Source organism: Rhinolophus sinicus, chromosome 3 (assembly GCF_057876585.1).
Source record: "Rhinolophus sinicus isolate RSI-liver-muscle chromosome 3, RSI-T2T, whole genome shotgun sequence".
In the NCBI taxonomy this organism is placed as follows: Eukaryota; Metazoa; Chordata; class Mammalia; order Chiroptera; family Rhinolophidae; genus Rhinolophus; species Rhinolophus sinicus.
Window position 1 is genome coordinate 4,608,546 of NC_142503.1, and position 12,593 is coordinate 4,621,138.

Consider the following 12,593-nt stretch of genomic DNA (forward strand, 5'->3'; position numbering starts at 1 on the left):
CAGGTTTGGTGCCAGTGCTGAGCCAGGGGCCACTCAGCATAAAAGCACAGGGCACATAGAGGCTAGAAGCCACCTGTCTGGAGCCAGTGGACCTTTGAGAGCTTTTTAAGAAAAACTACAGTATGAGCCTAGGCTGGCTGCCTGTCCCCGAAAGAGCCTCTGGCAGGGCATGAATTGGTTGGAGCCAGGTCCCAGGGAGGTACCAGGGTGGAGCGCATGAAGCTTACCAGGCCAATGCAGTTTCAGATTTGGCCATGTAAGGAGGGCTCAACACAAGAAAAACGGTGTCTGCCTGCCAGCTACATAGGAGGCAGGCGCAACACGGGCACAGTGGCGGCTGTCCCTCCAGCCCTCTTCCTAAGCCACACAACTCAGTTTCTTCCTGTATGTCTCTGGTGCCTCCTGAGCCATTGTCCCTCCACCAGAGACTCAGGTGTGAGTACCTGCAAGTGCCTGAGTCTGTGTGGGCCCTTTAAGAGGATGCATGGGTTTCCTGCAGCCTTCCATCTCACCCAGACAGACGCAATCCATGCTGATTTTCACAGCAAGATGTTATGGGGCTTCTCTGCCTGGCGCTGGAATCCTGGGCTGGGGAACCTGGTGTGGGGTTGGGGTCCCTCGCTTCTCAGGGAGGAACTCTGCAGTTGAACTATTCCCTCCAGATTCTCAACTGCCACTTGTGGGTGTGAGACCTGCTTATTATAGTCTCTGCCTCTCCCGTTAGTCTCTGCATGGCTTCTTCTGTATATCCATAGTTATAGGACTTGTGTTCAGCTAGTCTTCTGATGGTTCTTCAGGTTGATTGTTCTATAATTTAGTTGTAATTTTGATTGTGGTCGTGGGAGGAGGTGAGCACAGCATTTACTTTGCCATCTTGATCAGAGCTAGAAAGGGTTTCTCAGTGGTAAATTCCTACTTTAAAAAATTATTTATATGTAAATGTTTGTATTTTTGCTCTTATAAAAAAACAAAAAACACCTGATTTTTTAGCTATACAAGGTTGACTGTTATTTTGTGCTCAATAATTTGCCATTACTGTCTTGCTGTTGAAATTTCTGCTCTCATGTTAGTTGTTGTTCTTTGGATGATCCTTCCGTTTTCTTTGGCCACTCTTAAGATGTTCTCTTCATCTATTAACATTTTGCATTTTTATCATCATGTAAATATGTTTGATTTATTTTTGTTTAACTGGCATTGTGGAGTTGTAGAATATTGGTTTTTGTTAGTGCTGGACAATTCCCAACTGATCTGTCTTGATATGAAATTTCAAGTGTCTTCTTTTTGTAATTCAGGAACTCTAATCAGATATGTTATACCTTCTTATTCTTTTTATTCTATTTTCCATGTCTTAGGCTTTCTTATAATTTTTATCTCCTTACATTTTTATTGCATTGTATTTAAATTCTTTGGTTTATCTTTCACTTCACTAATTTTTAAAAAACTGTGTCTTTCTTTTTTTAAAAAAAACCCAATTGTTTAGCTTTTATTTACGTGATTATATTTGTCATTTTCAAGTTCCATTTTCTCTGTACCTTAGTGACTCCTGTAGTATTGTTATCCTTGAAATTGCTGCCTTCATTCCTTTCAACATGTCACATGCAGCTATTCTGTATTCTCTGGCTGTCAATTTTGACATCTGTTATCCTTGGAAATCTAAGCCATTTACAGTAGTACCACGGTTTTCGAACATCTTCGTTGACGAACATTTCAGTTTACGAACGCCATAAATCCAGAAGTAAATGCTTCGGTTTTCAAACACGCCTCGGAAGTCAAATATGTCACGCAGCTTCTGCTGAGTGCAAGATCCTGAGGCCTAGCTGTCGGCTGTTTTCAAATGTTTCAGAATTCAAATGGTCTTCCAGAAGAGCTTACATTCGAAAACCGAGGTACCACTGTATTACTTGTTTTGGACCCTTGTTCTTAGTGACTCTGCTCATTCTGGTGATTTTTATTGTAAGAGGTTGTTTGATTGTCATTGGTAGGAATATTGACATTCTACGTGAGTAAGTTTTTCCAAAGACTAGTTTGCTCCTGTTTCCAAGATAGCTGGGATGTGCCCCAGTCAATGTCTGCTTTGGGTCCCTTTCACCATGGTCCATGTTTTGTGCTTCTGCATCCTGCCAGGCTTCTCAGCCTCCAGGCATCTCTGGCACCCCTTGTTGCTTACAATGCATGGGTGGCTCTTGCTCTTCCCAGCAGCCCTTAGCTCCATGCCTTTGTGCACTCATTTTCTTTGTGGGGGTTGTAGGGTCGGGACAGAAGGTTGAGGGGAGGAGAGGGGGAAAAGTTGGAGACCTTGTCTTCGTTTTGTGAAACTAGAAGTGCCTCCAGGAACATTTTGTATTTGGGGTCCAGTTCTTATAGAAAGAGAAGTCCTTTAAAGTATGATACCTGATGTGGAACCATTTCCCATGTAAAATACTTTGTGTCTTTATCCATAATCTTAATATGTGAGTGAGAGTGCTGGCTTGTGTGATAGGAGCTGAGAATAAGTAAATATGGCCAGAGCCTAGGCCACAATTTGTGTTTATGTAACACGTTACTTGCATAATTACAAGCAGTGGCTGATACATCTTTTAAGCAGTTGGAAAGTGGTTCATCTTTCACATACCTATAATTTACGTGTTTATTTCAAAAATATTTCTATGTTGTGGATTGTTCAGCATGACAAATTGACTAAAGTTTAAGTATGAGAAGGCTTTCAGTTTTTCAGAATTAGTTTTGCATTTTACATTTAGATCTATGGTCCATTTTGAGTTAATTTTTGTGAACGTTTTAAAGTATTTGCCTAAATGTACTTTTGGGGTTCTTTTGGCATGCGGATAGCTATTTAGTTTATCTAAGATCTTTTGTTGAAAATACTATCCTTTTTCCATTGAGTTGTCTTTTTTCCTTTATCAAAGATCAGTTAACTCCATTTGTGTGGGTCTGTTCTCTTCCATTGATCTACTTGTCTATTTTTCCAATACCATCCCGTCTTGATTACTGTAGCTTTACAGTGAGTCTTGGAGTCAGGAAGTGTCAGTCCTCCAGGTTTTTTCTTCTCCTTCAACATTGGGTTGGCTATCCTGGGTCTTTTTGCCTCTCCGTAGAGAATCAGTGTGTTGCTAGCTACAAATTAACCTCCTGGGATTTTTATTGGGATTGCACTGAATCCATAAATTAATTTGGGAAGAACTGACATCTTGACAATATTGTCTTCCTATCATGTGCACGGACTAGCTCTCCATTTATTGAGATCTTCTTTATTTCATCGCAGTTTTAGAGAAATTTTTAATCAATTTTTATTTACTCTTTTCACACCTCATTGTAAATAAAGTATCACTATATATGTGGAAAAGAGTAAAACATGCATTTTCTATTATATCACACACACGTATATTATGTGTGAATGAAAATATATAGCTGCATGCATACACCTGCACTCAAATATATATCATAGCTAAAGGCTGATTTCTTTTTGTCCAATGGCAACCCTTTCAAATAATGTGTGGTAATAAAGTAAATTATCATTTAGAACGCAAAATGGGCATCATTTCAATAATGAATAGTCAGGCTAGCCTTGGCGAGAAAGTACTGAGATTTGAAGGGAAAAAGGACGTGCTGGTCCTCACAATAACAGTCTCTCTTATTGTGGGGCGCCTGTCAGGCACAAATACCCTCCGACCACGCCGTGTCCCTACTGCTGTTCACACTAAGACCCAGGCTTAGGGGGGCCCAGAGCTCACCCCGACTCACGCAGAAGGAACTGACAGAAACAGTTTCTACCTGCAGTCTCTGGGACTTCAACACACGTCACTAAAATATTTTTTATAGAAAAGCAGTGTTTTACATTAGATTGGCCCTTACTGTCTAAGTGAAAAATAGTACTGTTTAATGAAAAATAAAAGAAATGCATGTGGAAACGAAGGAAACTACAGACAATCTGTTGCTCCATGAAAAAGCCTCTAAGAAACAAAGGAGCTGTCACATAATAAATAAAAGAGATGGGTATTTAATAGGTGTAGCAATTAGAAGCCATCCAAAATCACCAGCAAATGCATTGAAAATGAAAGAATGGTGTTGGAAGAGAGTGATAGGAACCCATTACCATAACACTGGATGAGACCATGCCCAGCATCTCCCTCTCAAAGGCGTTTTAGTGTGCTTCATTTAGTTTGTGTTATATGGTATTTTCTTCTTACCTTTTACAAGGCATATTTAAAGGCCTTTGAGTACATTTTAGTACTAATAAAGGCAATTTAGTACATTTCATTTAGTTTGCATTATGTCATATTTTTTGCATGAAGGGAGAAAGGGTTGGGGTGCATAAACATATTTAATTTAGATTAACAATGTTTTTAATGTTTTAGGTTGCTTTATTTTCAGCTACTCTGTTTGTTTTATACTCTGAATTTTGAAAACTCAACCAGCTCCAGAAGAAAACAGCCACGGGGTGTGTCTTGTGGCTTCATTCATCTTCCCGTCCACGGGGAGGGAGGGGGACCGTGGCACACACGGTCTCAGGGCATTCCTTTATTCAGTTTTCTTTGCCTTAAGAAGAACGCATGATGCCAACAGCGAGACTAGGAAAGAATGTAGTTTATAAGCTTATACATTCTTTAATGAATACTCTACTGTTTTTCCTTGACACTCTTATAAAAGATTCTATTTTGTGGAGAAATCTATATTAAAACTTGCTTGGAATTATAGTTCAAAGGGAAGTGCGGAAATAATTGATGGCTGTTCTCTTTCTAGAAGAGCCCCTATCCTTCAGTGGGCTCCAGTTTTCCAGGGGGTCGGGTCAGAGGCCTCATGAGCAGCAGCTGACCATCTCCCGCCATTGGCCATCGGGGAATCTGCTCCCCCACTGAGGTGGGGGACACTGCTTGAACATCCTCCGCTGATGTGTGGAAAAGACCTGGTAACGTTGGAATCTGGTGAGCAGGGTTAGGCCACCAGCCCCCCCAGGATCACATTATGATTGAGGGGCGTTCCTATGCCCCTTCCTCCCTAAAATATATATTCACAGTTATAGTTTACAAGTGTGTTGGCATGAAGAGTTATGTAATTTTTGACCCTAAAAGCTTGTGGGTTTTTTTTCCTTCTGGTTTATTAGGGGACCCCAGGTCCTGTATCCCCTGTGCCTAGTGGAAAAGTCACCTTGAGGCCCAGACAAGTCACTTCTCAGTGATGAAGACCCTGATATTTAAAAGACGAAAAGTGAGGTGGAGACTGGCATGTTTCAAGCCTCGCACAGCGTGACATCTTAGCCGTGTCCCCAGCACGGTGATCACCTGGGCCCTTGTCCACAGTTAGCTCTTTTACAAGGAAGTGCAGGAAAAGTGCCTCCAGGTAGCCCAGTTTGTCCTCCACTTCCTGGAGGTACTCCATCACAATCTTTCTGTCCCTTTAGCTCCTAATTTTCACTTTATGTATATTTTCGTCTTTCTGCTGAAATAAGAGGCAATAAAGTCAACAGTTGTTTCTCCCCTACGGAGTTAATGAAATAAATGAAAAGTCACACTGGGAGAACAGTTGTCCTGGTGATCCCTTAGCTTCCTGTCCACAGCTCAGTTAAGTTTAATTTGGGAGATGCAAAATAAAGTCAGTTTCTGTGGCTCCCTGTGTGCAGCAATCCTAATCTCAAATCCCATTTGCCCAGCGGACATGCTGTCGTGTCCATGCTTACGTTGACGCGGGGTGTCTGAGTGCTGGGGAGCCCTGGCAGCCTGGTGGAGAGCTGATACCCTTTTGCAACGATTGTCACATGTGTCTGAGGGTAAGAATACAACGTAGGCACTTAGTCATGGGCAAAAATAGCCATGGAGGGAGAGCATAAGAACATCACATCTGATCCTCTTGTCTTTTGCCAGTTCTGGAAACATACGTTCGTTTGGTGACTCAAGGGCTGGCGCCACTTGGTGTAGCCCATCATCTGCACAACCGGAGGGCGGAATGCAGACCCTAGATCCCTGGGCTGGAGCCCCGGTACTCTGTCCCTCACTGGTTCGGTCACCCCATGGCAACTCATTTTCATTCTTGGTGTTCCAGTTTAATCCCCTGTAGAGTGTTGCTAACACCAGTGCCCCCTCATAGGGCTGTCGTGAGTATTAAAGAGGTTAAAACATGTAAGAGCGCTTAGCCCAAAAATGCATCTATTGGTATTTCCTAGGGTTGTTTCTGTCTTCATTTCCCCAAGTGTGACTTAACACCCATATAACAGAGAGAGAAAGAGAGGTGGAGTCATCAGGGTGAGCCTGGGTCCCTTTTTTCCCTGTCCATGTTGACTTGCACTGGGGGTGGTTTGATATCTGTGGTCAGTGGTTTGATGTCTGGATGGGGCCATCTCCAGTGTGAAGTTATAACTGCTCATGTGGCGAGTGAACCTGGTGGCAACCAGGAAAGCGGAGGGGTTCACCAGGCTCCGTCCAGTGTTAGACGGAGCCACTACATAAGTCCCAGCTTTTACTGTAACTACTAATATTCTAAAACCTCAGAGGAAGTTCTCAGGGCCTCGGGCAGAAGGATTTTTTTGTTTTGTTTTTTTATTGAAACTCCTTTGGGTGTTTCAGGAACTGAACATGTTGGGTGAGGATTGAAGACCTCAAACTGCGTTTCATCTGGCAGTGCGTGCTCTTCACAGTCAGGTTCCAGCATAATGTTTCACAGAAGCTAAAGCCTAAACCCATGCTTGTATCATCAAAGGAAGCATGATGTCTCTTACATTGTGCTGAATTGTGTGGAATTGAAGTAGTGTGCCTTTTGGGGGTGATGGTTAGAAAGAGATACAACGTGTGATCAAAGAATACGGTGAATGTTTAAATAAAAAAAAATTACAGTAAAAGACACATTGCCATTAATCCCCCTCAAAATACTCCCTCTCATTTCAAACACACTTATCCCATCGTTCTTGCCACTTTCTGAAGCAGTTCTGGAAGTCCTCTTTCATGAGTGTCTTTAGTTGAGCTGTTGTGGCTGCCTCGATGTCCTGAATTGATTCAAACATTTACCTTTCATGGTCACTTTGACTTTGGGGAAGAGCCAGAAGTCACACAGTGCCAGATCTGGTGAATAAAGTAGATGAGGACACACCATGATATTTTTAATTGACAGAAATTGCCATACCAGAAACGACATGTGACACGGAGCGCTGTCATGATGGATGATGATTTATGGCACACTTTGAAACAGACCTTCTCTTAACTGTAGCTCACACCAGACTGCACCAAACAAGTTGAAACTTGTCACACACTGTGATTAAGTTTCAACAGCCGTTTCCCATATTGAAGATCCCTGCCTTTCCGTTGGCTGGCACTCGGTAGCAGCAGTCACCATATTTTGTGATCACAAGAGAAAGGCTCCGTGTCACACATTGCTTCTGGTATATGGCAATTTCTGTCAAATAAAAACATTATGGTGTGTCTTCATCCACCTTATTCAATGAATCTGGCACCATGAGACTTCTGGCTCTTCCCCAAAGTCAAAATGATTCAGGACATTGAGGCAGCCACAACAGTGCAAACTAAAGACACTCATGAAAGAGGACTTCCAGAACTGCTTTAGAAAGTGGCAAGAGGATGGGATAAATGTGTTCGAAGCGAGGGAGGAGTATTTTCAGGAGAGTTAATGGCAATGTGTCTTTTGTTGTAATATATTTTTTTTAAATTTAAACATTCACTGTATTTTGTTTATTATACCTTGTACACAGAAAATGAGCATTAGTGTGCAAATGTGGATTTTAAAAACATGCGTCAGTAAGAGGCTAGTAATAAACCCCTATCTGCTCTTTGCTACTGGAGCTCAAGAGAGGTGGGGAAGGAAACCAGAAAAATGGCTGTTCTTCCAAGTATTTCCCACTCTCTTATCTTCTATAATTAGTACTTTCTGTCCCTTCTCTATTAACCTGTGATCCCGTTGAAACAGTAATTGCCATGCATTGAAATAAGAGCTCATCACTTTGGAGACTGCGATAGGTTTTAGATTTTTTAAAAATAAAACATTTCAAACCACTTGGAAGCCTTGGTTTTCTACGGCCAGGGCATGTCTTACCCTGTAATGCAGACAGTGAAGTTAAGTTGGTTGTCTTATTTTAACCTGATATTATGTGGTTTTGCGTTCACTTTTGAATAAAATCCATTTCTCCATTTTCCAGGGAAAATTTAAATTTGATGGCATAGCTGTTTTGCATAACTTAGGTGTCTAACATTTGGATATTTATATGGGAAAGCATGGCTGTTTCATAGGAAAATTACATTTTCAGAAGTTTAAACTGTTTTGCTTCTGAAATAACTTTTAAAACTCAATATATTTTGACACTGCTGAATGTCGATCACAGTTTGATAACTTAAATCATCGCTGCCATGCTGTTTCTGAACTGTACCTTTGCGATATTTTTTTCTCTTAGGAAGTTGAAGACCACGTGGCGTTTTTAATAACAGTTCCCACCGCCCTGGCAATTTTCTTTGCGATATTCATCCTCGTCTGCATCGAGTCTGTGTTCAAAAGGCTGCTGCGCCTCTTCTCGGCGGTGATATGGCTCTGTCTCGTGGCCATGGCCTACTTGTTCATGTGTTTCGGAGGCACCGTCTCTCCCTGGGACCAGGTAAGGTGTGAACCTGGGTTTATCTCTTCTTCAGCTGCTCTGCTTTGTGACGTCCTTAATTCTGTGAACTGGGCCGTAAACTGTAGCTGGGAGACCTTTCACTGAGAAACAGGTCTTTTGGAAAAGTTGTCTTAGCGGCGACCTTCTATCTGAAGTCACATGATGCCCAGGACGCTTGGTCCTGCCGGCAGCCAGGGCACACGCCTGGGTCTCACTTGTCACTGATTTTAGATGGCTAAGTCTGAGTTTACACCTCACACCACATTTCAGTAGATCCATCTTCTCCTGGCCCCTGAGTTTCCTGTTATTCCAGAATTCCTCTGGGATGGGAGCCTGACCTCGTGCTTCGAATCCTCAAAGACTGGTAGTTGCCCTTGAACCCTTTCTCAGTCACTGGACCTTCCTCCTTAAAGAATTTCGTGACACTGATTTGGTATGAACATGATATGTTATAGCGATAGGTTCACTTCCATACCTGTTGGGAAACCCCCCAGCTCTTCATGTGGAACCTGGTGAGGCTCTTGGCTGAAAAAGTGGCTCCATCTGGAGGATGGTAGGTCTTTCAGAGAGTGCAGTCTAAAGAATGGATGTCCCCATTACGCTGTTGCCACCTGGCTATATCCCGCTGACCTCCGGACTGCACGGTGTTTGTCCAGGACTCAGGCAGGTCCCGCTTGCAGATAGGGGTGTGCAAGTTACCAGCTTTAAGCTCATAATTGAAGGCTTGGGGCTCTGCAGCCATGCAGGGAGAGTGAATTCAGCACTGAGAGGGACGTCACAGAGTTGCTAGGGACCCAGGAGCCAGAGTGGGAGAGGAACAGGAGCCAGGAGTGGGTAAAGGAGGAGCCATCCTTGGGAGCAGAGGACCCTGAGGGAGAGTTGCTGTAGAGGCCAAGGGAGAAGGGAGATTCGAGGTGGGAATAGACAAAAGGGTCCAAGTACCTGGGCAAGGGATGGAGCATTCCTGGTGTGCGTTACTCGGAGAGAGCCCTAGTTGAGCTGAAAGTTGAGGTTTCTGGTGGGTTCTGTCAGTAAGTCACCCCATGAGCTCAGCCAAGCCATCATCATGTTTGGGCCTCAGTTTCTGCTGCAAAGGGAGAGGACTGCAGTGAGAGAACTCAGGTTGGTTGCTCTGGCTCCAAAGGACACTGTCGTAGTGAAGAATTGGTGGCACCAGCTTTCCTCTCTTGCCGCTCCCTGGAGAGGCTCCAGGGGCGCTGGCTGTCTCCTTGTCATGCTTGCCTTCAGGCCCTTTGGGGGGCTGGACACACACGCCGTGCTCGGGTCTGCTCAGCCTGCACCCCAGCTCTGCCTCTCTTGGTCATGTGCCTGCTCCCCGCCCTCACCCAGCGCCTTTCCTGGTGCTCGTGGCCCACAGCCCCTCCCGCCTTCGCCTTCCTGCGCACACCGCACAGCAGGAGGAGACCGGTCAACAGCACATGTTTCCTGACCTGTGGCCTGGGCCCCCGGCCCCTCCTTGCACCAGTGCCACTTTCTTTAAGCACCTAGCTTCCGAAGGAGCCTTACTATCTGGAAGAGCAAGCACCCCCTCCTTTATCTTTTGTTTTCCCGTTGTTCAGAATTTCCTTAGCTCACTTTCCACATGAATTACAGAATCTGCCTGTCATGTTCAGTGCGCACTCAGTTGGGATCTGGATTTAAATAAATCATGTGGCGTTTCCTAGTTTTTGCTTTGAAAGGTATTTAACAACTAGGGAATAATAGAAGGATACTATAAAAAAATCCCCGAGATTTGCCCTTTTTTGGGATTGTCTTTCTGTAGAATGACATGGCATGTCTCTCCAGTAATTCTGGTTTTCTTTTACGAGTCTGTCCTCCATAGATTATTTATTTTTTTTCATGAAATCAGTAGTAATGTTCCTTAGACTTGTTCTGAGGTACCTAAAAATGTGTTTCTGTTTCCTAAAAGGGTTCTTTTCTTTTTTTTTTTTTTTAAATTGCCTTTTCTATTTAACGTCTATGCATAAAGATACTGTTGCTTTTTGATGTTGAACTGTCTGCAGCTGTTTTGGTGACTGTTCTTAGCTCTATTGGTTTATCTGAGGGTCTCAGTTTATTTATAAAGACAGTATTACCATCTCCAGATAATGAACATTTCTCTCCCTTTCAAATCCTTACTCACTCTCCTCTCAGGTGCTGCGTTGTCTGTGTTAGCCAGGACTCTCCATGCAATGTCCATTCAGAGTGACAGTGGCATTGGACCTGTTTCCATCTTAACTGGGACATCAGTAATTTCACCAGTAATATAATGTTTGTTTGATTGTTACTATTATTTTAATAGAACCAGTCAGTCTAAGGACCTCCCATCTGTCTGGAATGTTCTTCCACAGCTTGTTGACTCCTGTGCTCCTTTCATTAACCTCATGGAACCCCCTCTCAGAGCAGCCTTCTCCGACCTCCCAGTGCCACCCCATCAGGCGACACCCCTCACCCTGCCTCCATTTCCCCGTGGAACTGATAATGAATTATAGTACCGCAAATCATATTACATATCCCTCGCTTTGTTTATGGACGGTCTCCCCGCAAGAATAGACTCTCGTGGGCAGGGATGAGACTGTCTTTCCATGCGTGTCTTCGCACCTCCGGGAGTGCTCCCCTAGCATCAGCCTCCCACAGCTACTCACACAGTGTCTCCATCAATGGATAGCTGCATTTTTTCTTCTCCACATTTTTTGTTTTTGGATTTTTTGTGTGTGCACTTGCTCTGTGTTTGCCTATCGTTTGGTTTTATGATGTACATTTTGGTCTTTATTGATGTTACCCACATGCTTTTAAGCATCTTAAATGTGCTTATCTCATAGTTGTTTCAAGACTGGTTTGTCGCAGGTGGGGTTTGTTGGCTAACTCTCTCAGTGTTAGTTACTCCTGGGTGCTTTGATATTGCTGTGGCCAAGCTCACGTTGAGTGGGATTTGCCCACCTCTTCTCTCCCACCCATGTCACAACTGCCTTCCTCATGCTACCAGGGCACCGGGCAGAACTAGCTTATGAGGAGATCTCAGCCCTGTTGACATTGCAGGTAGGGTGGCCAGTCCAGCTTATGTCCTTGGCAAGTTTCAGGGACACAGCTGTGTCTGCCTGATGCTCAGGAAAGGCCACAGCCAGGCAGGGTGCAGCTATTTTTGGTCACTCTTCCTAAGTTGGGGGCATGGGCAGGGTGTCTGCCTCATGCTGTGGGCCTGCCCACACCCCTTGCCAGAAGACGGACACTTTGGGCCCTATTCTTCCAGAGGAACTTGAAATCCTCCCCAACCCGCTTGGCCACACCTGCCCCACTCAACAGGCATGCGGATTTAAAATGAAATGGTTCTGTCTTGTTAGCATAAAAGTCTGGCAACTTTTAATATTGGCACCACAGATATAGATCTCTCCGTGAGCACTCACCTTCTAGAAGTGTGACAGTAGGTTCACTGTGCTTAAGGAATTGTGCCCAAGAGTGCTTCCCACTAGAAGATGGTTCAGTTAACACCCTTGCTGTACGGGGTGCAGGAGTGAGCGTGCTGCACAGACGGGGGAGCATCTGTGCAAGACACCACTGCTCACACCAGTGGCCGGTTTGGGGGTTCCCAAGGCGACCCTGAGGTTTGCTAACTTGCTAGAAGGACGCACAGAATTCGCTGAAAGCCATGATGCTCACAGTTATGGTTTATTACAAAGAGAGAACACAGATGAATGTCAGCTAAAGGAAGTGTCTAGTAAAACTACAAAACGGGGACTTGGGCTGCACTACCTCTGGGCAGTGGTATGTGACACTATGCTCGGAGCACTGCCTGCCGGCGACACTCAGCTGACCCTCTGTGCCCAGAAGTTTCACTAGAGTTCAGTCACACTGCTGCATGGCTGGCCTTCAGTCCCTAGCCTCCTGGAGGCCTGATATCTGCAGTCTCCAGCCCTCTGTGGGCAGAACTCACACTGCATGGCCCTGAGTCCCCATCGTAAATCACATGTTTACTGTCTGCTGGCAAACCCCAGGCAAAAGAAAACACTCC

General features: G+C 44.3%; 1 protein-coding gene across 1 annotated transcript in view; it reads left to right on the plus strand.

Annotated features, from left to right (window-relative positions):
• The window catches only part of ADCY2 (adenylate cyclase 2), a 348,725-nt gene that overhangs the window by 16,101 nt on the left and 320,031 nt on the right, over nt 1–12,593 (plus strand). The window contains exon 2 of the mRNA XM_074329098.2: nt 8,387–8,584. Within this exon, the coding sequence (XP_074185199.1) occupies nt 8,387–8,584 (198 nt within the window). The remainder of the gene's footprint in view (nt 1–8,386; nt 8,585–12,593) is intronic.